Source organism: Urocampus carinirostris, chromosome 8 (assembly GCF_059441175.1).
Source record: "Urocampus carinirostris isolate Australia breed hairy pipefish chromosome 8, RoL_Ucar_1.0, whole genome shotgun sequence".
Taxonomy (NCBI): domain Eukaryota; kingdom Metazoa; phylum Chordata; class Actinopteri; order Syngnathiformes; family Syngnathidae; genus Urocampus; species Urocampus carinirostris.
The window spans coordinates 12,439,565-12,465,844 of record NC_142356.1 but is presented as its reverse complement, the minus strand read 5'-3'; the positions used below and the strand labels follow the sequence as shown (position 1 = coordinate 12,465,844).

Genomic DNA, 26,280 nt, shown 5'->3' with positions numbered 1-26,280 from the left:
GGATCAGGTTAGAAGAAATACTATTCCTACGCCATGACCAGTTTTACTCATTTATTTTCATAATAGAGAGTGGCGAGAGCAGTGCTCCGTATGAAATGGACTGAACCATTTCAAGGCAGTGGTATATTTCCGGCACTCTGTTCTTCATATTTTTGTTTTGTTTGGCTTTTTTCATATTTTAGCAAGGATTTTTATTAGATTTAAGACTATCCTGCTCTTTATTAATAAAAGAGTTTTATAAAAGGCATCATTTTGGGGGGTTCTTGGGTTGAACTTGGGGGTAGTTGAACACCCCCCAAAACGTGCTGGTAATGCCAATTTTTTTAATCACACGCAAAAATACATAAACTATAACATACATTCTCAATTATTATTTAATAATCATAGGTGGTAAAATTTGTATTTATCCAATATAAGATGAGGATCACCGACAGCAGTGGTTCTCAACTGGAGGGTCGGCAGCCAAAAGTGGGTCGCAGACCCGTTTTCAGTGGACCGTGGGCCTTAGCCTTGGTAAATTAATGCTAAGAAAGAAACTAGCTTGGCGAGTGTGACTTGCGGTATAGCATCGGCATCTGTCGAGGGTTCGGTGTATTAAGGTAAGAGTATGTTAGGATGGAAGCCCAAGAGTGCCATAATTCAATTAAAAAGGAACAATTAATTTGTAAAACTTACTTAATTGGAGAGTGGTCATCCATAAAATATTCATCCATCCATCCATTATCTGCACCGCTTATCCTCAGTAGGGCCGCGGGGGTGCTAGAGCCCATAACAGGAATCTTCGGGCAGTGGGCAGGGGACACCCTGAACTGGTTGCCAGCCAGTCACAGGGCACACAGGAACAGACAATTCGCTCCCTCATTCATACCTAGGGTCGATTTGGACCAGCCAATTAACCTGACATGCATGTTGTTGGAATGTGGGAGGAACCCGGAGTGCCCAGAGGAAACCCACACAGGCACGGGGAGAACATGCAAACTCCACACAAGAAGGCTGGTAGTTGGATTTAATCCCATGACCTCAGATGTGTGCTGCGAACGCGCTAGCTACTCAGCCGCCGTGCCGCCACTCCGTATTATATGGGCATCCATATTACACTATAGTTATTTTATATTTTATTTTAATTTTTATTGCAACAACCATTGAGGCCTGGTCATCCTGGAAGGGGGACTACCTCTTGTACGGTCGCCTCTCAGGTTTCTTCATTTTCCTCATGCTGAGGTTTTTGAGTTTTTCCTTGCCCTCATGTAGGTTTTAGATCAGGGGGAGGTGTAATAATAGTCTGTAGTTTGCAATAGTCTGTGGTCCGTGTGTAACTGCGATGTACCAGTCCCACCAAAGGTCCACATTCACGCTGGACTGGATGATGAGGTTTTTATTATAGTTGCTGCAAATGAATGAGTCACAACACGTGGTTATCTATTCTCTGCTGGCTTTGATCTCTTTGATCGTTGGCAGCTCGTTGTAGACTGCCAAAAAACCCCGCCTTCCGGTCACATGTCAAAAGCCAAACCAAACCCTACCCCATACCAGCAGGTGGGCACTGTTGGACTCATCATTGCAGGACACTTACACAAAAACTATACAACATATTTCAGCAGGAATTTCAATAAAACAAACGTTATTATTACACCCGTTACACGTGCAGCTCTTTGAGACCCGTGTGAGTAAGGGCGTCACAAATAAACACGACTTGACTTGATTTAATTGAATTTTACGTGTTATATTTCAACCAGTCTGACACTCTGGGTGCTCTGAACCTAAAGACGCCCCGATTCAAATCAGTACTGTTTTTATTTTATTGTTTTTATATAAATAATATTGTTGCTTTTTTTTACCACTAGGAGGCGCTAAATAATACAAACTGCCCCCTTAAAGACCAGAAAGAATTCGAAAAGTGACGCTGTACTCGCGATGACGCGGGACGCCATGGTTTGCGAATAGCCATTCAACACAAAGGAAAAAAATAAGTTCGGTGACGTTGCGAAAACGCCGGAACAACAACACCAGGAAGCCGCCACGAGGATACGTTGGCTCGCTTGTTGGCAAATCGATATTACAGCAGGAAACCAAATAATTACCGACCCATTTTGTGACCTATAAAGACATTTGGACTACACATTCAAGCGGTTCAAAGTGAGCTAAGAAATCCCCGGATGAAAGCATTGTCAGGTAAACTGTTTAACTTTACGTCAGCGATTCTTACTAGGTGCTAAGATATTTGTTAGCGTAACCTTTCATCTTCAGTTACTACCCCAAACGTCACCTTTGTTTATTTAAAACAAACAAAAAATAACATTTTAGATGATTTATAAGCCTAAATTGCTTAAGGAACAGTGTGACTCACAATGTTGTGGTTACCACTGACTTAACATTACCGGTATTTCAGTGCCAAAGTTGATAAAACATCAAAAACTGGAATCACACGATCGCTATACTTGATTATTTTCAATTACTCGTCTCGGTATAATACTACACAAAATGTTTTCATTGTTCTACAACAGTTTGAGGATCGATTGTGTGCTAAGCTATTTTTCAGCCCATCGTCATCTTCGGTTACGAAGTCAAGTCATGTTTATTTGTGACGCCCTTAATCTCAAAGAGTCTCAAAGGGCTGCACAGACTATTGCAAACCACAGACTATTATTACACTATCCAATGAATATGCTTGATTGCTGTTAAGATTATCGAGAAGGGGTTTTCAAACCTCACATTGTTTGTTTGCTGTTGTTAGTGTCAATGAATTTGTTCAAACCGGACGGATCTATTGACACTATCAAATATGTTATATAACGGAATTGTGAATATGCTTGATTGCTGTTAAGATTCTCGAGAAGGGTTTTTAAAACCTCACATTGTTTGTTTGCTGTTATTAGTGTCAATACATTTGTTCAAACAAAAAAAAAATCCAATGAATGATGCGATAAATAATACACAGATATTGTCAACATAAAATATAGTTTATTCATCATATGCTATACTAGAATAGAAGTGTGTTTTAAGCCTAGATTTGAACATTTCCACTGAGGTTGCAGATCGAATCCTAGGGGGAAGAGCATTCCACGGCGCCCCCCTGTTTGTCAAAAAGAAAAAACAAAAGAAAGAACATTTTTGATCATTTGTAAGCCTAAATTGCTTTAAGGAACTGTGTGACTCACATGTTGTGGTTACCAATGACCTAACATTACTTTTAGCTGTCTTAACTAACGTTCCAACATTGATAAAATGTACCAACGGGAATCACATGATCAATGTATACAGTACTTGTTGGTTTCTAGTGGTGGGTCGTCAGGGCCTCCAATGCCTTCTCTGTTGCCCTAAAATATCTAAATATTGTCACGTTTATTTGTATAGCCCTTAATCACAAAATGTTTCTAAGGGCTTTACAGACTACTATTATAAGGAGATATAAATGACTGAAATTATAAAAAGGTTGGAATGAATAACTCATATGCAGTGACACATTTCGATATAACAACAGGATCATTACAAATATGCAACACAAAACTTTTAAAGCAACTTCAAAATCAACTTGATGAAACATTGTCTGGACTTAAAGGTTCGAAACAGCTGTACCAATTTACTTGAGAATTTAAAGAGTTGTACTAGGAATCAGACATGGGGACTTGAGACTTAGTGACTTGGACTCGAGTCGACTCGAGTCGCTGTTTTTATGACTTGTGACTTGACTTGGACTTGGCAATCTAAGACTCGGGACTTGACTTGTGACTTGACTTGCCCAAGAAAAAAATACTTGGGACTTACTTGGGACTTGAAGGTGAAGACTTGAGACTTACTTGAGACTTGCACATGTGTGACTTGGTCCCATGTCTGCTAGGAATAAAATGAACTGTTATACGATGTTGATTATATTTTATGCATGAGTACTTATTACCCACTAAACAATTCCAAACTGTCTGTCAGCTTTGTTTTATTGATTTTCGTCTGGTTACACCTCTTCTAGATGTGTTGTTTCATATTTAAGCATTCAAGCAATCACATTTAACCCATTACTTGTTGCCAGGGTCAGAAATCTACTCGGAGGCTTTTACAATCAGTTCTGCAGGTCCCGAGGCATAAGTGTGGATAGAGCATAAGTGTGGATAATGCTGTTGGTTTAGCCAATCAAATTTTAAACTGGCGGACCAGGGCCTTCTAGCAAGCGTAAGGAAACGTCAGCGGTTTCACAAACTATTATCGACTAGGGGGCAGTAAGCTTAATATCACAACGAAAAGATAAAAGAAAACAGCATACCTGTGTCCTCTGCTTCTGTGGAACGTATGTTTTCAGCCCTAAATTGAATAAAAACAGATGCCACATACACAACAGGCTCAACTCTCTGTATTAGCCTTCGTGGTGATTGAAAAAAAACGTATTGCTTTAACGAAAACGCAGGATATTCTATGTCAGAGTAATTGAAATCTTCTTGAGCAAAGAAAGAAGGATGGAGTTTGTGCACAAATCAAAATATTTTGGTGAGTTAAATGTGGCTGTATTCCTAAATACTAATACACTTTTGAGTTTATCATTGATATTTTCTTTTAATATGTGTCGCAGCTGTAGCTACAGTAAATGTTTTATAGGCATTAAATAGTTATTGAGGTTTCGATTGATTCAGACATAGCACTACTGAACGCCGAGGTGTGAAATGCACGGCCCGCCACTGTTAGTTTTACACTAAAAATTCACTTCTCACTATTGTGTGCCGAATGTTTTTAACTTGTCCATCTGAACACATATAGTATCTTGCCCTGTTACGTTGTCTGACGTGTTTATTTCAGGATGGCCGGAGTGTTCGACATAGATTTGGAGACTGAGGAAATCAGCGATAAAGAGGTTTGTCTCAAGCCCACAATCCTTAAACACTAATGTTCAAATTTAATGTACCAATTTGTGTGAGAGAATCTTGGTATGCCACTATTTCCCTGTATATAAGTGTCACTTAAAATGCAATTCACACAAATTAATACCATTAAATTATCCATGAAGTTTTGTGATGTATAAATGACCTTTTTCTTTAAATTAAAATGGTTGTACGGAATGTAGCTTGAGACCTAAAGATAAAAGAGACAGAAGTCAAGTCATGTTTAATTGTATCGCCCTTTATCAATGGAAGTTTCAAAGGGCTGCACAGACCTCAGATTATTGCAAACTTCAGACTATTATTACACCACCACCTGATCTAAAACCTGCATGAGGGCAAGGAAAAACTCAAAAACCTCAACAGGAGGAAAATTAAGAAACCTTGAGAAATCCCTCTTCCAGGATGACCAGGCTGCAACGGATGTTTCAAGGACAAAAAATACACAGATATTGTCAACGTGAAATATCAGTCATTCATAAACTATAGAATATAAGTGTGTTTAAAGCCTAGATTTAAACAGTTCCACTGAGGTTTCATATTGAATCTCAGAGGGCAGAGCATTCCACTGCTCTCAAACCTGCAGATTTCTTCTTGGATCTTGGGATCACTGGTAGACCAGCATTTTCAGAGCAAAGGCTCCGAACCGGAACATAGGTGGAAATTAAATCTGAAAGATAAGAGGGAGCAAGTCCATGCATGATTTTGTATACTACCAACAGAACCTTAAAATCACATCTTAAGTATCTTAAGTCACATGTCGATTTGTTTACAATGATAAGATTGTGATTGTTTTTTTACATATAATACTTCTTTGAAAGAAATTGGTTTCATGATTAAATATTTGTGAAGAGTGTTTAGACTGTCAAGGGGGACAGGATTAAGATAAGATCCAGCTTTTCACACATCAGCCCTTTTTTCTCTCTGTTTTTTCAGATTTTGAATTCATTTTAACCTTTTTCTGGATGACCAGAGGCAACAAATAATGTCAATCAATCAGCAAATTATTTTTACTCTTAAAACTTTTTTGTTATTCATTTGTATAGTTTTTATACATGGTGGAAGTTGATTTACTTGTAAGTGTAGTTAACTTACTGGTGGTGGCCCAAGTCTTTTCACATTTAAATGGGTTACCAGTAAGAACTAACTCAGGCTTATTGTTCTTATTCCTTAGGATGATCTTTGTGACAACAACACCAACACCGGACCTTTACTTGTACCTGTATCCGACAAGTAAGTTCGATAATGTCCTTAGTGTTAGTGGATGGAATATCGATACTAAAGTATGGTAAACTGATTTAAAAAAAAACAAGTGTGAGGTTTCTTGAAAAACATCCAATTGAATCTGGTTAAATCATAAAAATCTGATAGAGAAAAATAGTTTTGAAAAATAAATATTGAATTTACATCGAACATATCGTTTTTGATTAGATCACGTGTGTACAAAGGGTCAATAGATATCAGTAACAACAAGATTTCAGACGCGGCCCGACCTACGAACGAGTTAGGTTCCGCACGATCGTTCGTAAGTTGAGTTTGTTTGTTTGTAAGCTGCCTCAGTGCTGTATTTTGTATGTTTAAGGTTTATATAAGTATGCTTAAGGCTTGTATAAGTAACTTGTATTGTTTTGTACTAAAAAAACATTTATTCAAATAATATGCCATATAAAGATAAATAAAGTGAGGTTTAACTTTCTTTTGAGAAAAGACTCAAGAGGTGCTCCTCGTGGGTAAAAAGTGGCAAAAAAAAGCGTTCCAATCATTTTCTCAACCGCATGAAGCTTTCTTATTCCACTTTTGTTTCAAAGGAAAGGGCTCGCCTCTTCTTGACACTTCACACCAACCATATTGGCGCACGAGATATTAAACAATAAAAACGTCAAAAGTACATGTTATGATTACACACAAACCAGCAAGTAGAAGCCGGATTTCTTCTTCAGGGTGGTTGCTGTTTGACCTCTCACAGCGCCACACGCCGGTAGCGGCGGAAAGAAGCACTACAGTACTGTCCTGATCTCGGAAAAAGTTGCACACAATACAAAATCTAACCTACAGCAATGTCCGGATATTTTCGACGGAAAAAAAATGTTCGTATCTATAGTTTTGCGTAAGTTGAATGGTCGTAAGTAGGGGAGCATCCGTACATCGAAATATAATTAGATAGATAGATACTTTATTCATCCCCGCAGGGAAATTCACAAATTCACTTTTTGGTTGACAAAAATTATTGAATCAATAATTGATTTGTCTCAATCCATCCTAATGGCTGTGGTGTTGGTATCAGAATAGAGGCATTAAATGCAATGGTCAAATTTCAGGTTTATCAAGTGACCCTCAGTTTCAGCTATTCTTAATGTAGTTTCACTTTTCTACACTCATTTGTGTGTGTACACATGGACAGCGCTATGCAAAATGTTACACACGTAATCACAAACAAATTATTATTTATCAATCATATACTGTTTATAATAAAACTTATTGAACTGTAAATGAATCCGTCTGTGATTTTGAAAAATAGTCCAAGAAAAAAAGCCACAATTTTCTTTTTTTTACCAGTTTAAAACAAATAAATAATTAAATCCGGGTTTTGTGTTGAAATGTGCACCCTTAAATCTAGTGATTTATTGTTAGTAACAAAGTATACTTAATCAACAATAATTTCAAATGTAGGCACCGCCAGCATTATGTCACAGTTGGGTCAACCTAAACATCAAAAGCACCCGTTGTACGTACCTGCATGCTTAGAATTTCTTTTAACATACAATGGAGTCAATGCTGAAAAGGTTACACTGTGTATTGAATATTCTGACTCAAATGACTATGTATAACTTCTTTCTAGTACGCTAAAAGAAATAGTGGAGCTGACAGGAGACTCTGTCAATAGAGACCGTGAGAGAGTTGGACCAGATTACTTTGAGCTTCTCACAGTCCTTGGCAAAGGAGCCTATGGCAAGGTGCGTATTATTGGTATGTGGGTGTGTGTCTGTGGAAAATAATTCAAAAGTGATTTAAAAGGCATCTGCAGCACGGCAGCGTAGTGGTTACCGTGTGTGCAGCACAGTTCTGATGTCATGAGATTGAACCTCCTATCCGGAGTTTGCATATTCTCCCCGTGCTAGCATGGGTTTCCTCCGGACACTCCCACATTCCCAAAAAACATGCGTGTTAGGTTAATTGGCCTGTCCGAATTGTCCCTAAGTGTGAATGAGCGAGCGAGTTGTCTGTCTCTGTGTACCCTGCGACTGGCTGGCAACCAGTTCAGGGTGTCCCCTGCCCACTGCCCGAAGATAGCTGGGATGGGCTCCAGCACCCCCGCGACCCTACCGAGGATAAGCGGTGCAGATAATTGATGGATAAAAGGCATCCTTTTGGTAACGGCCCCTGTTTATCACATGTATATGATGTCAGCTGTTAAAAAATTTGCTGTTTCATTGTCTCACACAAAAATGATTACTAGCATTGAAACTAAAGATAAGATAATCCTTTATTCGTCACACAATGGTGACATTCTTTTGTTACAGCAGTAAGACAATGAATAATGAATAACAGCTAAGAATATCAACAGTATAAACAAGTATTTAGAAATATAAAACCAGAATAGAATAAAAATAAAACTCGCCCTCCACATAGATTATACAAGGGGTGTCATACATACGGCCTGGCGTTGTATTATTTGATTCAGCGTGCCACAAATCTCTGAGTACCTTACTTTCCGGACTATACGTGTCTCTGGAGTATCAGTAGCACCAGCCAAAAAAAAGCATAATTAAGAAGGAAAACACATGTATAAGTCGGACTTGGTGTAAAGGACATAATTTGGAATTCACCATAATTATTATTACTGTTATTTGCTTAAACACTGCTTAAAACAGTACATCAGTAATATTACTGTGTGTTTATTTTCTTTCTTATTGTAATGGTTCAAAACTTACGGCGTGAACCACAAAGGCACTTCCACTCAGTTTGTTATTGTTTTGGGACCCACCAAATCGGTACAATTTCTCTCTGTGGTGAGATGTTTTGGTGAACGAAGGGGTTGTAATTAAATGATCTGTAAACCATCAGTCAAGACTTGACCATCTTTCGGTGTGGACGCTACACCCAGAGTATGTAATGCGGGCAATATAAATTTGAAACTCAATGATATAATAATGTGTCAATAATTTCACTTATAAGTCTCAACGGAGTATATGGAGCACCCACGGCCAATTTATGAGAAAAATACTGCGATTTCTAGTCCGGAAAATACGGTATGTCAAAAAAAGAAGTGAGTCTCTATGTCATTTCTGTCAAAAGGTATGATTTTTTTTAAGATGAATGCAAAATAAATGCTCCCTCCTACCACTAGATGGGAGTAAGTGCGTAAATGAGCTCCTGACGAGTTTGTAATGCGTTGTAAGTTGGTTCAGGTGCAAAACCGCATTCACTCAACTGTTAAAATAAACCATCTCACGCATTTTGTGCCAAACATGAAAAACATTTTTTGCCCATTGTTTGTAAATAAATGTGTTGTGCTTAGCAAAGATCCCTTGTCATGCATGATTATAATATGTAGGGTAGGCACTAAAGTGGGCTGAATGATGAAGCACTGAAAAACAAAGCTAAAAATTCCGAGTTGAAATAATTTTACTGATCTGGCCCGCCTGAGAACATAGTCTTTCAACAACACTTATTGTCACAAATCTAAAGAACATATGAAACCTAGTCTGTAATGAAACGTACTGGTTTGAACATTCAAACATGTTTTCTGCCTTAGCAACATCAGGACAAACTTCAATCTCTTTATAGGTTTTCCAGGTGAGGAAGGTCCAAGGTGTCATGTCTGGAAAGGTATTTGCGATGAAGGTTCTCAGAAAGGTACTTTTTAAAAACTTGCTTTCAAGTTCAACCGTCCAAATTTGTTTCTAACCATATGTTTCTATTGAGGCCAAAATTGTGTGCAATGCTAAAGACACCGCACATACACGGGCAGAGAGGGAGATCCTCGAGACAGTGAGACATCCTTTCATTGTGGATCTCCTATACGCCTTTCAGACTGGTGGTAAACTCTACCTCATACTGGAGTATTTAAGCGGTAAGATAATGACGGGCCTACTCAAACAATTCATAGCTCTTTTTTTCCCCCATTGCAATTTTTGGTTAACAATGTTCTATCCAAATGGTTCTTTTGCATAATTACCCTGCTTTTCAGATTTTTGTCACTATTAAGGCCCTATTTATTTTGATAAATGTATAAAATACGATTGAACTCTTCAAAGGGATACTGTGTAACATTTAAATACTAGATTTCACTGAGTCTGTAGTGCAACATAAAACAAGTGCTCTAAATCACAAGGAAGAAAACCAACTACGTAGACCGCACCCATTTTCTTCCGCTTTATAATGTCATCTCATACAACTTCCAGTATTCCTTCAAGTGATGCAAAAGATCACAAATGTTATACATTCAATATTCATTTATCCCTGGAAAAGGACTAGGAGGCGCTAAATGCAGACGCTGCCCTACGAGACGATCGTTCTTAAATAGAATTTGTTTGTAAGTTGCTTCAGTGCTATATTTTGTATGGAATGTATGTTTAAGGTTTGTTTAAGGCTTGTAAAAGTAACCTGTATTGTTTTGTACTAAAAAAATAAACAGTTCATAAAATAAAATGCTCTATGAGGATAAATCAAGTTAAGTTTAACTTACTTTTGGAAGATGGGCTTTAAGAGTTGGGCAACTTCCTCCTCCGTGGTAAAAAGTGGCAGAAAAAAAAGCGTTCCGACCATTTTCTCAACCACATCAAGCTTTCTTATTAAACTTTGATTTCCAAAGAAACGGCTCACCTCTTCTTGGCACTTTACACCAACCATATTGAATGGGTGCATGAGCTATTAAACAATAAAAATGTCCAAGTTCTTAGCGCGCTGGAAATACAGTATAGAATGTTTACACACAAACAGGGAAGAGGAAGCCGATTTCTTCTCCGGGGTGGATGCTGGGTGAACTCTCACAGTGCCATACGCGGAAAGAAGCACTACAGTACTGTCTTGTACTCAGAAATAGTGCACAATACAAAATCCAACTTACAGCAATGTCCAAGTATTTTTCGACATCCCGAAAAAAAGTCTTTATATCTACCATTTTTTTGGGACTCGAATGTTCGGAAGAGCGTCCGTAATACACACTGTCCCTCTAAGATCCGGTATTAAAATGCAATGCAATGCCAACTTAAAGTAAACTATTGCAGGAAAATGCACCGCTTCTCTAGCAAACATAAGGCAAAAAAAAAGCTAACCACAAATCCAAGAGAACAATTGTAAAGCTGTGTATACGTCACTTTCCCGACTGTTGAGTTTAGGAGTTAACACCATTGAAAAGAACAATGATAGAATCAATCTAAAGTTTCACATTTCACCTTTTATCTTCAATAATACAGTAACCTAACTTTGCTCTTCACATTTTTTCACATACGATATAAATTATTAGTAAGATCTTGAACCGTAACTGTACCCTAGATTGTTATATCTTACATGTAGTTGTATGTCACCAGGAGGAGAGCTATTCATGCAACTGGAGAAGGAAGGCATCTTCTTGGAGGATACTGCTTGGTAAGAGTTTTATTTTCCATTTCCATGAATTGCAAGTATTTCTTTATGCAGCATTATTTTGCTAAAGTACCGTATTTTCAAGACTATAAGGCGCACCTAAAAGCCTTTATTTTTTTCAAAAGCTGACCACGCGCCTTATAATACAGTGCGCCTTATGTATGGATCAATACTGAGTCGCAAAGTCTTGCGACGAAGGCAACTAAATTTTTCCCCGTAGGCGAAGTAGTCCGCGGTGTGCTGGGATATAATATATCTATATATATATAGGCGTTTTATTTCCTAACCAATGTTTCAATCATCATTTCAATCGGTCACTGTTGGCTAAAGTTATTCGGAGGTAAAAGAGGCTGGGCCTTTTTAGCATTTACAGGTTCGTTTAGGCTAAAGCGGGGCAAAACGAAGCCTGCAATTTGCCAATAAAGATGAACTTATATCACAAATTAGGTTGCTCCACGGCATGGAGAAAACATTTTTTATTAGTCTGTATTTGTAAACAGGAATTATGGGGCTAAACAGACAGCTAGCAACAAGCAATGTCCATCGATGCAGATGCTTCTAGGCAAATTCTTTCTTTTAATTGTCTGCATTATTGCGTGTTTTGGAGTATGTAAATATTTTACACGGTTGGATTTACTACACTCAAGGATGTAAGAGGACCATGTTATTATTGAATGTGATGGCTGCAAGATGACTTTGGTGAGCTACCCCGGCTTTATAGTTTCCCAGTATCTAGTTTCAGACTGAACTTGATGTTTCTGTAATCAGTCTATTTTTCAATTCAATTCTAAGTGTTTATTGTCATATGCACAGTAAAGAACCAGGTTTCCCTGCACAATTAATTTCTTACTTTGTTGTCCACACAGTTGCCAGCAAAAAAGAAAATAGAAACTAAGAAATAGTTGGCATTTCTTGAAGAGTTTAACCTTCCTCATGATAAGTGGGGTTGATACATTTGACTGAACTATCTTACTGTTTTGTTGATGTTCCCACTGTAGCGCCTTATAGTCCGGTGCGTCTTATGTATGGACAATATAGGACAAACAACCATTTTTTCGGGGGTGTGCCTTATTACCCAGTGCGCCTTATCATCGTGAAAATAAGGTAATTGTTAGTGTTTCATCAAACACCAATTGTGCAAGTTCTCCCATTTAAAAAGATGAAATAGGCCTGTAATCATCATCATAGTTATACCTCAACCATGAGAGACAGATTGAGAAAGGAAACATACTTTGATTTACAATAAAACGAGTATTCAAATAATATGGAATTAAATATCTGGCTCTCAGAGAGCCGTACCTAATTTTTAAGAAGCCCGTATTTCCAACATATTGTGTAAAAATAAAAAGAACTCTTTTACCGAAGGCCTCTCTCATTGCACAACTGGTGGTTGATTACTTTTCTCCCCATTGTATATTTCTTATTCTGCTCAATAAAATGCAAAAGTCCAAACGTTACAGGACCCACAATAAGTAACCTGGTCCCAGAATATAGTGTGTCTGTTTTTTACAGTAAAAAGAAAAGACAGGAATCGCGTCTACCTTTTGCAATGGCAGCTGATAATTGTTAGAGCAGTGATTTTCAACCACTTTGCCGCGACACATTAGTGTGCCGTGAGAGATCGGCAGGTGTGCCGTGAGAAATTATCCAATGTCATTTTTTAAAATTTAAAATTTTATAAAACATTTATGAATCATTTTCTGCAAATATTATGCCATTGTCAAGTTTCTGTGCTGTAAAAACTGGGGGCATTATACATTATATTGTAATTAAACATACGGTTCAGTGTCATTTTATAACATTTTTTGGTTAGAGATGTGCTGCAAACTTTTCCAATGTAAAAAACGTGCCCTAGCTCAAAAAAGGTTGAAAAACACTGTGTTAGAGGATTAACGCAGCACACCATGCACAGGGAACATACTCTCTCTAGTGGTCAAATTTGCGACCTACACTACCATCAGAGTTGGGTAGGGTTACTTTAACTGTATTACTTTCAATTATTTTTGGATTACTCCAATAACAAATATGCTAATAAAAGACAAAAGAAACTAAATATGAATAAAATGATGACTCACAACACGTGGTAAGCTTTCTCTCCTGGCTTTGATCTCTTTGATCTCCGGCAAAACTAACATAAATTGCAACAGAAACATAATGAAAATAAATCCAAACAGCTTGCCAACATCATTTTTGCCGTTCCATGTATTCCGTTACTCCCCAAGCCTGCACAAAATGTAGTCATTTTATTCATATTTAGTTTCTTTTCTTTTATTAGCATATTTGGTATTGGAGTAATCTAAAAGTAATTGAAAGTAATCCAGTTAAAGTAACCCTGCCCAACCCTGACTACTATTACTTAAAACACATAAAATTGGCTCGTTTTTAATACAAACAACACCAAAAAAATAATCAATTCAAAATTTGTCACCATAAATAATTTTGGTCGTGGCACAAATTTGAATGCAATTCTAATCAAAGGTTGTTTAATTTACATTTTAAAATATATTTTTTTAGCCTTTTTCAACTTGATATACAGTGAAAGATCGAGGTCACTTTGCATTATACGTGACACCGCATCAGAGCTTCTGGAATTGAAGTTTTAAGATGTTTTTCTTTTAGAATTTGTCTCCAAGCCTTGATTTTTGGTAATTGATACCAGCAATCTGTGCATGTTTAGTTTCTATTTAGGAGAAATCATCCTGGCTCTTGGTCATCTCCACGCTAATGGAATTATTTACAGAGATCTCAAACCGGAGAACGTCATGCTGAATCACCAAGGTAACATTTTGGTCAAGAGTGCATGCATTTGATTTTATACGTTTTGGTTTGTGTTTCGAAATTAACATATTTTAAATCCTCTTTGTGGGAAATTTCCCCACCCTTCTTTTTAAAGCCGCATTTGTATTGATTTGAAAAAAAGGATTTGAGTGTTGAGCAACAGTAACAGGAAAACTATTGAATTTGTAAATTGGTAACTTAGGTGTCTATAGTAATACTCCAGGAAGCTTTTGGACAGTTTTGGAGAACTAATTGTTCAAATTCTGTATCTTTTGTCTTTGGATTTCACATCATATGAGTTCTCGAGACATTGCGTCTGTCCAAAGTTATTTTCTTCTGAGACAATAACCTTCCTACTGCATTCTAGGTAAATGTAAATACTGTCATGAGAACATCCCTGTCCGTATTACATTTTTTTTCCATTTAATTGATAGTTTGTTGCCAGGCGGAGAAAATATGCCTGGTATTATTTACTGTAATCCCTCGTTTTTGAGGGGTTGCTTTCCAAAAACGTCCCGCAAAGTGAAATCCTTTATATACAGGACTGTCTCAGAAAATTAGAATATTGTGATAAAGTTCTTTATTTTCTGTAATGCAATTAAAAAAACAAAAATGTCATACATTCTGGATTCATTACACATCAACTGAACTATTTCAAGCCTTTTATTATTTTAATATTGCTGAATTTGGCTTACAGCTTAAGAAAACTCAAAAATCCTATCTCAAAATATTAGAATATCATGAAAAAGTATACAAGTAGGCTATTCAACTAATCACCTGAATCATCTAATGAACTCGAAACACCTTGCGAGGGTTTCCTGAGCCTTAAAAACACTCAGCTTGGTTCAGTAAACTAAATCACAAGTATGGGGAAGACTGTTGATCTGACTGCTGTCCAGAGGACCATCATTGATACCCTCCATCAGGAGGGTAAGACACAAAAAGAAATTTCTCAAAGAGCAGGCTGTTCACAGAGTGCAGTTTCAAAGCATATCCACAAAAAGTCTGTTGGAAGGGAAAAATGTGGCCGGAAACGCTGCACAACCAAGAGAGATGACCGCAGCCTTAACAAAATTGTGAAGAAGAGCCGCTTCCAGAATTTGGGGGAGCTTCAAAGACTGTGGGCTGAAGCTGGAGTCCAGGAATCAAAAGCCACAGTTCACAGACGTGTCCGGGAAATGGGCTACAATAGCCGTATTCCCATGGTCAAGCCACTTCTGAACTCAAGACAACGGAAGAAGCGTCTGACTTGGGCTATGGAGAAGAAGCACTGGACAGTTGCAGAGTGGTCCAAAGTCCTCTTTTCAGACGAAAGCAAGTTTTGCATTTCATTTGGGAGTCAAGGCGCCAGAGTCTGGAGAAAGGCTGGAGAGGAGCAAAATCCAAGTTGCTTGAAATCCAGTGTGAAGTTCCCACAGTCAGCAATGGTTTGGGGAGCCATGTCAGCTGCTGGTGTTGGTCCACTGTGTTTCATTAAGTCCAGAGTAAATGCAACTGTGTACCAAGAGATTATAGAGCACTGCATGCTTCCATCTGCTGAAAAGCTCTATGGAGATGAGGATTTCATTTTCCAGCATGATCTGGCACCTGCCCACAGTGCCAAAACCACCAGTAACTGGTGCACTGACCATGGCATCACTGTCCTTGATTGGCCTGCTATTTCCCCTGACCTGAACCCCATCGAGAATTTGTGGGGTATAGTTAAGAAGAAGATGAAAGACACCAGACCTACAAATGCAAATGAGCTGAAGGCCGCTATCGAAGCATCCTGGGCATCAATAACACCTCAGCAATGCCACAGGCTGATTGCCTCCATGCCACGCCGGATTGATGCAGTAATCCTTGCAAAATGATTCCCAACCAAGTACTGAGTGCATCAATGGACATTTTCAAATGTTTGATTTAGTTTTGCTGTTATAAAATTATTTTTTTACTTGGTCTGAGGAAGTATTCTAATATTTTGAGATAGGATTTTTGAGTTTTTTTCAGCTGTAAGCCAAAATCAGCAATATTCAAATAATAAAAGGCTTGAAATAGTTCAGTTGATGTGTAATGAATCCAGAATGTATGACATTTTTGTTTTTTTAATTGCATTACAGAAAATAAAGAACTTTATCACAATATTCTAATTTTCTGAGACAGTCCTGTATATTACTCTTTTTTTAGGACAGGATCGTCTGCATTTATCTTTTAGCAAAGCTTTTCGGGACAGAATACATTAGATAGGAGGAACGCAGGTGTGTTGGTGGCGACTGTCTTCATGCTCGTCCACACATCGTTAGCTTTTATTTGTTAGTGTAGCAAGAAAATGGTGACATTTAGAAAAGGCCCGTTTATAGTACAGTTCAAATGCCAACCAAAACCTTAAAAAAAAAGAGTTCTTTCAAGCACATACTTGCACACGCAACACAAGAAGCTTTACAGATGCTGCAGTAATGACACAAGCCAGGAGATGGCGGCATAAAGTAAAAAAGTTCAAGATTCTTTACAGCTCCTTTAAGCAAATTTCTCCCGACTAACTGTATTGAAAACAATGTCATAACAATATGTGGATTTCCTGGAATTTTATTTGAAGCAAGGTGAATTTCTACAATCTGATTTGACTAATGGTTTTTGTTACTATCTAAAGGACACATCAAGTTAACAGACTTTGGACTCTGTAAGGAGTCCATTCACGATGAAAGCATCACGCACACATTCTGCGGCACCATAGAGTACATGTAAGTATCACTCACTCACTTATATAAATGATGGCAGTGTATTACTCTATTACTTCTTGGATAACTTGGTTGAAGGCTCATGTAAATCTCGTACCTTCATAGTTGATCTTGCAAAGCAGTTCTGGGAAACTGATCCAGTCTCGGAGACTATAAGATTCTCCCGTTAAAAAAACAAAAACAAAAAACGCCAATTCAATTTACTTAAGAGCTGCCGCAGCTCGGGTCTGGGTGAGGTTCTCAAGTTTTCCCTCGAGTAAAGCTCCGATAAAAACATTACACTGTTCCTAGTGTCTTTTTTTTCTTTCGACACAAAATAAGTTAGATCTGTTATTTTCCTACAGATACAATAACTGATTAAAATCGGCCTATGGAGACTGATATTCTTAAAACAAATTTCTTACTGAATGCTATATTAGAAAAAGTAAAACACAAAAAATCCAATTATTTTGTGTGTCTTTGTTTACAAATTTTAATATCATTATACAACGCTAGTAATCAGCACGGCGGCGCAGTGGTTAGCGCGTGTGCGGCACAGTTCTGAGGTCATGAGATCGAACCTCCTGTGTGAAGTTTGCATGTTCTCCCCGTGCTTGCGTGGGTTTCCTCCGGGCACTCCGGTTTCCTCCCACATTCCAAAAACATGCATGTCAAGTTGATTGGCTGGTCCAAATTGTCCCTAGGTGTGACTGAGCGAGTGAATTGTCTGTCCCTGTGTGCCCTGCGACTGGCTGGCAACCAGTTGAGGGTGTCCCCTCCCCACTGCCCGAAGATAGCTGGGATGGGCTCCAGCACCCCGGCGACCCTACTGAGAATAAGCGGGGCAGATAATTGATGGATGGATGGATATAACTCTAGTAATTATGTCCCTAAATAGTATTGTTGGAAAGACAAGAGCTTGGCTTAATTCAATTGACAATCAATAATTACTATTAATATTGACTAAAAGAACAATATATAATGGGTACCATAATACTGATTTTTGTGTCCACAATTTATTCGACTGAACAATTTTTGTCAACAATTATTTGTACTTTTTTAACTTTATGTTACAGGGCTCCTGAAATTCTTACACGGTCAGGTCATAACAAGGCAGTGGACTGGTGGAGTCTTGGAGCCCTGATGTTTGACATGATGACTGGAAGGGTGAGATGAATCTATTTTGCTCGTTGGAAATAAACTTCTGACAAAATCTTCTTGTGAAAAGAGAAACATCTGAACTTTAAGTCATAGAAACATAAGGTTGCATTCTCTATCTTAGCCAAAACTTGGAAACATTAGTGCCCTAACTGTGATAAGTACTTAATGCTTTCTGAAATAAATACTGGAACACATTTTCAGTGTGTCAATTAGTATGAATGTAAACTGTAGGTCCTCATATATCTTGTGGGTGTAGCGTTAGCTGCGACTGGCTGGCAACCAGTTCAGTGTATCCACTGCCCGAAAATAGCTGGGATTGGCTCCGGCACCCCCGAGACCCTAGTGAGGATTAGCGGCGCAGAAAATGGATGGATGGTTAGATTCAAATAAGGTGTTTTGAATAATTGTGAAGAAGATTTCAACATTGCAGATTGCACGTTGTATCTTTAATTTTTTGACTGATGTACCCACCAGTGAAATATTTTCTTTGGGCCAATCCTCTAACAAAATTTTGTTATGATTCTTATTATTGCAGTTAGTGCGTCACTGTTGGTTAAAACAGCCGCAAAACATACAAATGAAGTGGGTTATACGCGAGTCAAATTGTTTCAGAAGCACAGATTTGTAAAGGCGGGCAACAGGACAGCTTGTCCAGAGCACTAGAGGCAAAAATTGTAACCAAATAGACAGGCCAAGGGTTTGGTGGATCCAGTTAGCATTGAAGTCAACAGTCCAAAAGTTCGTCAAGCAGTATTCGTCGTTTGGGAGGTCAGGCAGTATTTCGGTACACTGGAGAGACTGTGAAAAGGGTGCTTGGAATGTGACATGAAGGGCAAGGAACTAGCACAGAGCCAAGGAGACATAGTGTTTTAAGAGTGACGAGCAAGAGTCGTGATTGGAGGGAAAACAAGACAAGTGACAGTAGCTCTGAGGAGGAAATTGAACACAGAAGTGAGCAGGTTATCGCGCACATGTAACGGTCATCACAAATGGATGGAGAACATTTCTTTATGATCTGTAATGTTGTATATCACTTACAGAATTTTCTTGTCCTCCTCTCTAGCCCCCATTCACAGCGGATAGCAGAAAAAAGACCATTGACAAGATTTTGAAATGCAAACTTAATCTGCCTCCATATCTTACAATCGATGCCAAGGACCTCATCAAGAAGGTCAGTAGACACAAACATGCCATGGTGATTTTTATGATGATGTTGTATTTTACACAAAAAATAGCAGTGGAAAGTACATTAACTGATGTTAAGTACGGAAAATCATTTATTCAGATTTTTTCCCGGACAATAAAAAATGCTTCTAATTTGTTTGGTGACAAAAATCGGGGAGTGATAAGTAAATCTTTTTGTTTTGACTATCTGACACCTGCAAAGAACATTTTGATTGGGATGACAGGGCTGTTCCTTATTTTTTCTATTTTTGATGCGCACATTTGTTCATTACTTTGTACTCACTGTTAATTGTTTTGTTATTTCGTACTGTTGTTCATTCATTTGACTTGTATGCGATATTTGGATCCTTTTCACTATTAGCCATTACTGATCTTTGATTTTCACAACCCTTAGGGCAGATCTGCTTTTGTAACCTAGGAGATTCAATAAAAAGAAATGGTTCACAGGAGGACCTTTAGAACAAGTTGGAATCTCATGTCTGAGGTTTGGCTTCTTTCGATAGATGTCTTCCCTCCTTATTTTGTGTGTCTACTAAACTTTAAACTTATGAACATGGAACCAAGAGGCTGCCAGTTGGAATCCCACTTGAAACCGTGAATGGCAAAAATATCCATGTGCATCTAAATATCTTGTGCATGTTTATTGTTTTTTTTTTTTTTAAACAATACAAAATGCATGTAGCAATTGTCCAGGATTGATTATAGACATAGATTCAGATATGTCTTCAATTATCACCTTTTTTTGTTTTGTCTTCAGCTTTTGAAGAAGAATCCAGCCCAGAGGCTTGGCTCCGGTAAAGCAGACTGTGCTGATATCCAAGTAAGTGGCATTTTAGCCTCATTACATGTTTTCACAGACATTGTAGTTCAGTGGCACACATTTAAGCCCGAAATTCTTATGAAATAACATTCAACGTCATCTGATTTAATCTCAATAGGTATTTGATTAAGAAGTGTTATATTGCCTCTTGGAGATCATACTGCTCTTGCACATGCACACACAGAGACAATGCGAACACTGTATAAGACACCAACAGACACATCAACAACTTGTGTCTCAGTGCTCCATAGTCAATTTGGTAATTTTAATTAAACTAAACTTGCCTATTTCAAACTTTTTCCTCATAAAATAATACAAGTTGTCGTACCGAAAATCTTGTCACTACGGTAATATGTTGAAGCAGGCACTAAATGAATGGATAGATAGATAGATAGATAGATAGATAGATACTTTATTCATCCCCGTAGGGAAATTCACACTTCCAGCAGTGTCCTTGTGTTGAAAAATAAAATGATAAAATACAGATAGAATACAGAAATACCCAATATAACGTGTTGATATAGAGTATTTCAATAGTGCTAGTAATAAAAATAGGGCAATATGCAAATGTGGGGTGGGGTTTAATGTGGGCTTTTACTCCCCCGGGTGGAGTTTAAGAGCCTCATGGCATGAGGAAGAAATGATCTCCTCAGTCTGTCCGTGGAACAAGACTGTGATAGCAGTCTGTCGCTGAAGCTGCTCTTCTGTTTGGAGATGCAATGAATTGTCTATGATTGATGAATAACCCTAACACCAACACAACACAACACAACCTGTCTTATGCCATAAAAAAGACATGCGCTAACTGGGACGAACTGAAACTGGCAAGAGCAGACTCAAGTTTTCTCTAGTGGTAGCGTCCGGAAATACTCATAATTTGGATTTTTCCCTCATATGTCGGGCAAAACTTTTGCACTAAAGACATCTCGTATTGCAAATTTTGTGTATGTCAATCAGCTAATACAGAGAGGTATGACTGTGTAATCCTTAATGGCTTAAGCTTCACCTTTATCCTGGAAGCCTTTTTTTCCAGTATTAATCTCAATTATTTCACCAATTTTTATTTAGGCTTGATTTTACTCTCACCTTGATCCATAAATGAAAAGAAGAAAATATCAAATGCTAGCAAGAGCATCATATTGTTGATTCACATGTGCTTTCTCTGTATTTAACCCCCCACCCCAACCTCCAGAGTCATCTATTCTTCAAGCAAATCAAATGGGACGACCTACTAAATAAGAAAATCGAGCCACCGTACAAGCCAATACTGGTAAGATATTTGTAACGTTTTACATTTGGCTACAGGTACCGTTTATCATTTTCAATTACAGTGGAACCTCGGTTTTCGAACGCCTCTCAGTTCGAACAAATCGGAGTCCGACCAGAAATTTTGAGAAATTCTTGCTTCGCTGTTCGGTCAAAAAATCGGAGTTCGAACGCCGGTAATGCGTGAGTGCGTACGCTAGGGTGCGATGCTGAGCGGCGTACGGGTGTAGATCGCTTTTTTTGTGTTATCGCGTGCGGACGTGCTTCGTTTTGCTTTTGCTTTTGATATAGGTGTACGAAGTCTTTTAGCCCCTAATTATGCCTCCGAAGAAAGTCAGTGCAAGCAGCAAAGTTGCTGCAGGTGAAAAAAGAAAAGTAGTGCGTACAACTATTGCATTTAAGAAAGAAATAATAGCAAAATATGAAGGAGGTGTGCGCCTTCTGCTGACCACCACAAAGGTAAGAAATCCTATTCATAATTCTTTTCTTTATCCTTTATTTTTTATTTTTACTCGTTCGTGTTAGCGTAATCTTTCGTACGGAAGATTATGATAACGCGAACGTACGATTAGCCTGGGTTAGCTTTATGTTTACGTTAAACATTCAAGGTAAACATTCAGGGTGTTGGAACGGAGCCCAACATTTAGGGTGTTGGAACGGAGCCCCCTTTCCAATGAACCGCTCACCACTTGTTGTGGAGACCCGGGGGCTAAATGACTTGTAGACGACCTGATTTTTTTAATTTTTACACGTTCATGTTAGCGTAATCTTTCGTACGGAAGATTACGATAACGCGAACGTACGATTAGCCTGGGTTAGCTTTAGTTTACGTTAAACATTCAAGGTAAACATCCAGGGTGTTGGAACAGATTAAAACGATTTACATTATTTTTAATGGGAAAAATGATTTCGGCGATAGAACAAATCGGTTTTCGAACAGGGTTCTGGAACGGATTATGGTCGAGAACCGAGGTTCCACTGTATGTAAATTGGATTTGAATTAGGATTAAATCAAGTAATTCATTTTTCCTGCTTATTTTGTTTTCTTTAATCACGTTTACATATACGTTGCGTCCATTTAGCTCTCAGAGGAAGATGTGAGCCAGTTTGACACCAGGTTCACCCGACAGACACCAATGGATAGTCCAGATGATTCCTCATTCAACTTAAGTGGAGAGCACACCTTTGCTGTAAGTACAGCCTAGGACTCAAAGACACATTACAATGTTCGATTGTATCCATATTTGTCACTGAGGTTTGGCTTCTATTGATGGTTGTCTTCCCTCCTTATTTTAAGTGTTTGCGAAAATTTAAACTTATCAACATGTAACCAAAAGGAATCCCATTTGAAACTGTCAATGGCAAAAATATCCATGCGCATCAAAATATGTGCATGTTTTTATTTGTTTAGTTTTTTTTTATTTTGAATTTATGTACCAAAGGGTCTAGTGCAGGGGTGTCAAACAGGCGGCCCGCGGGCCGAATCAGGCCCGCAAAGGGATTGAATCCGGCCCGTGAGACAACGCTGGGGGAAGCGCAAGAGAAAAACGAGCTGCAGGTTGAAATATGTCCGCTTGATGTTGCCAAAGCCGGGTGCCTCTCCCTGCAGTTGTATTTTTCTCTTTCTCTCTTCCTCCCCTTTTCTCTCTTTTTCACTCTCTCTATCTCTATTTTTCTCTTTCTTTTTTCCTCTTTGTTGCTTTCTTTCTTTGTGTCTTTTTACCTTCTTTTGCTCTCTCTCCCCTTTTTTCTTTTCTTTCTTTCTCTTTATCCATTGCTTTCCCCTTTCTCTTTCTATCCTTCTCTCTTCATCTCCTCTTTTCTCTCCTTCTCTCTCGCTTTCAATTTATCTTTGGATTTCTTTTTCTTTCCAACTCTCTCTCACTATATTTCTCTTTGTATCTCTTTTGTTTCTCACATTTTCTCTCTCTTTTTTATCCCTTTCTATCTTTCCTTGTCACACAGTATTTTTCTCTCCCTCTTTCTTATTTCTTTCTCTCTTTTTTTCTTTCGCCTCAATCGACTAGTCCGGCTCCCGAGAGTATGTTTGATCTGCCGTGTGGCCCTCGAGTTAAAATGAGTTTGACACCCCTAGTCTAGTGTGTAGGATCCTGCATCGTGATCAGAGTCCGATTCCAGTTTCATCCAACTGGCAACAATCGTCCATGGTGGCTTGGAATCGGTGCTCTTACCATTGTATCTGTTTGGATCTTTGTTGTCACCAATTTGATGTGATTGTCGGGCAGTGAAACAATGTATTGACTGATCAATCATTGCACAGACAGTATTGTCCATGAGTGTTGTAATCATGTAAGATGCCTCACTCTGTTGGAAAAACGTTTCTGGTGACAACAATCGTCAACAGAATTTATTGTCAACCATTTCTAATATCGATTTTGTCAACAACCCCCGATTAATAGTTGCAGCCCTACTGCGATGATTTGCGATCTAGCAGCCAGTTTATGCACCTTGGATTAAAATCTAAAAGCTGCATTTTTTCTATGAATATGTCCTTGGTTTCCATCAGGGTTTCACCTATGTGGCTCCTTCAGTCTTGGAGAGTTTAAAAGAGGGATTTTCCTTTGAACGGCGATTGTGGCCTGCTCGGCGAAACAACAGTAGTCCACGCACACCCATCAGGTAAGTGGCACACTGGACTAAGCTAGTGTATGAGCACCATCATCATCCTGTCGTTCAACTTTTTTCCTTTGGATTCTTTGCAGTCCTACCGAGTCCTTTAAACCAAATATCGATGGAGAACCAGGACTTTTTCCTCCCACAAGTCCCTCAGAAGTGTCATCCCCCGAGCTTCTGGAGAATGGATCGGCCAGTCTGCCCATCAAAACGCCTGCCAGGACCAAAAAGGACACGGGACATCACAGATGAGCACAATGCATAGAAAGACCTTGTCAATCATTGAGAACAGGGTTTGGGTACAGAGTTAAGTTAGTCTTTTCAATGTTTCTTTTTTCCTTAACTAATGGAACGGCACAAACCATTTGCCATAGTATGTGTAAAAGAAAAGAAAATTGAGTTTCAAAAGCTCTTTTCTTAACTCATTGACCTACCATGATGACTAAAGTACTCGAAAATCAGTTCTGAATTAAGTGCCATTGACTGTTTTAGATGTCAAGTCTCCATTTTCCGATTAAGTAGGTCGAATAAAGGCTTTGGTGGCACTTGATCATCATTTTCCCTATACATATGGGATTGTGTCACCAAAGTCTTTATTCAGCCTATTTTAATATAAAATAAAGCGCTGACATCTAAAGTTGTCAATTGCATCAAATTAGGAACAGATTCCCGAGGCCTTTAGTTGTCATTGGTATCGAATCTGTAAAAGTCAAAATGTTGTTGAATTTTCAACAAAACTAAACCTTGCTTAACTCATTGACTTAGACTGTTCTTTCTCAGACAGCCTACTTAAGTGGAGAATCGACGTCGAAATCCGTCACTGGCACTAAATTCAGAAGTTTTTTTCAACATTGTTAGTCGACGTTGGCAGTGAATGAGTTAATAGGTTAGAAAATGGAAAACTTGTTTTCATGAGCAGTGATTATTACATTTTACACATACTATGGTGAAGAGACTTTCAGTGCTTCTTCCTTAATACGTTAAAACATGGAAGGAAGTACTTTATCTCATAGGCAGTGGTTATTGAAACTTTTTATTTTTTATTATTTTTAATCAACTTTAGGTTGTATTTTTTATTTTATTTTATTTTTTTTTTCTGAGGGGAGGAAAAAATAAATTACAGCCAGTGTTCAGGTTGACAGTAATTTAAGTTGTTTGATCATGCTTTCCAAAAGAGACAATCACCTTAAACATAATGAAATTATAAAGAAGTGGAAGCATCTAAGAAATAAATTACTTCTCTTAAAGGGACCGTGTGTATTAGGAGCTTTTCGTGGTAAAAGAAACAATAACAAAAAAATAAACCTTTCTTCATTAAAAAAACAACATGTAGATTCAAACGATAAGCAAAAATATGTGGATTTTCATATAAACTTGCATTTTTAAAGATACCCGTTGGTCGAAAAATTAACATAATTGTCTGCCAATTGTCTGCCATCTTGATACTACGGGTACCCAAAAACTGCAAAAAAAACGAGTAGAATGGTTTTGGTCACCTTGAGTGTCCGTAGTTTTTATTCTTGTGCTTTTTAGCACTCGTCTTTGGATGCAATACACACGCAACAGTGACATCCAGTGGTCATATACTACACACTGTCCCTTTTAACAGAATTGTAATATCAAAAAAAAAGGTAAGTTTTGAGCTGAATGCCTGGCTGCTGTATGAAGTGCCTGAATGAAGAAATACACTTTAAAAAGACTTGTTACTTTTTGTTGCGGTACCACCAACTAGTATTTATCGAATGCAAGTATTTCTGAGCCAGAATATAACAAGTCCACCCCCACACTACTTTTTTCCTTTGATTAAGGTCCCTACATTTTTTCTGCAGTGTTAAAATATATAGCTCTGGACAGCTGGTGTCGATTGTGCTCTCTTATATTTTATTTATCTAAATTAAGTTAAAATAATTCTCTGCAGGTATATGGTGCTGTGAATGAAGTGTGCAATTGTACAGAACGTGTGAAAGTTCACTGTTGTAAAATGTCAATGCTGATATTAAGTGAATTTACAGATGTTTTGGCAAATTGATGACAGTTCTTGTCACGTCCCTGACAAGTAAATAAAAAGAAAGACACATTCACATTTGTTGTTGGCAAACTATGTTTATGTTTAAGGCATAAGTTCCAAACTCGCGGCCTGAGTGCCACACCCGGCCCGGAGTATAATTATATCTGGCCTGTGAAATCATTTCATATACATTTACTATACTGGCCCAGCAGATAGCTCTCAAACTACTGTTTCCATAATGGAGCGCTTCAGCTTTGCCATTGGAAAACTTCTCAGAAACAC

At 38.2% G+C, this 26,280-nt stretch overlaps 1 protein-coding gene across 1 annotated transcript; it reads left to right on the top strand.

The window, feature by feature from the left end:
* The first annotated feature begins 1,943 nt into the window (after positions 1-1,943).
* Positions 1,944-26,073, top strand: LOC148360727 (ribosomal protein S6 kinase beta-2-like). The gene is made up of 16 exons (XM_088341623.1): positions 1,944-2,172; positions 4,783-4,837; positions 6,037-6,095; positions 7,702-7,816; positions 9,651-9,719; positions 9,789-9,936; positions 11,396-11,453; positions 14,128-14,228; positions 16,858-16,948; positions 18,001-18,091; positions 19,149-19,256; positions 20,028-20,090; positions 21,283-21,360; positions 22,439-22,546; positions 23,884-23,996; positions 24,080-26,073. The coding sequence occupies exons 2-16, from the start codon at positions 4,784-4,786 to the stop codon at positions 24,240-24,242; spliced, it is 1,419 nt and encodes a 472-aa protein (XP_088197749.1). The 5' UTR covers positions 1,944-2,172; position 4,783; the 3' UTR covers positions 24,243-26,073.
* Positions 26,074-26,280: the final 207 nt, after the last annotated feature.

What these genes read in the sequence shown, in the direction of transcription:
- LOC148360727 (XM_088341623.1), top strand. Translation starts at nt 4,784, where the DNA reads ATGGCCGGAGTGTTCGACATAGATTTGGAGACTGAGGAAATCAGCGAT. An exon ending in CAGACTGTGCTGATATCCAA is followed by an intron (nt 20,091 to 21,282) that starts GTAAGTGGCATT and finishes CCCAACCTCCAG; the next exon opens with AGTCATCTATTCTTCAAGCA. An exon ending in AGTCCACGCACACCCATCAG is followed by an intron (nt 23,997 to 24,079) that starts GTAAGTGGCACA and finishes GATTCTTTGCAG; the next exon opens with TCCTACCGAGTCCTTTAAAC.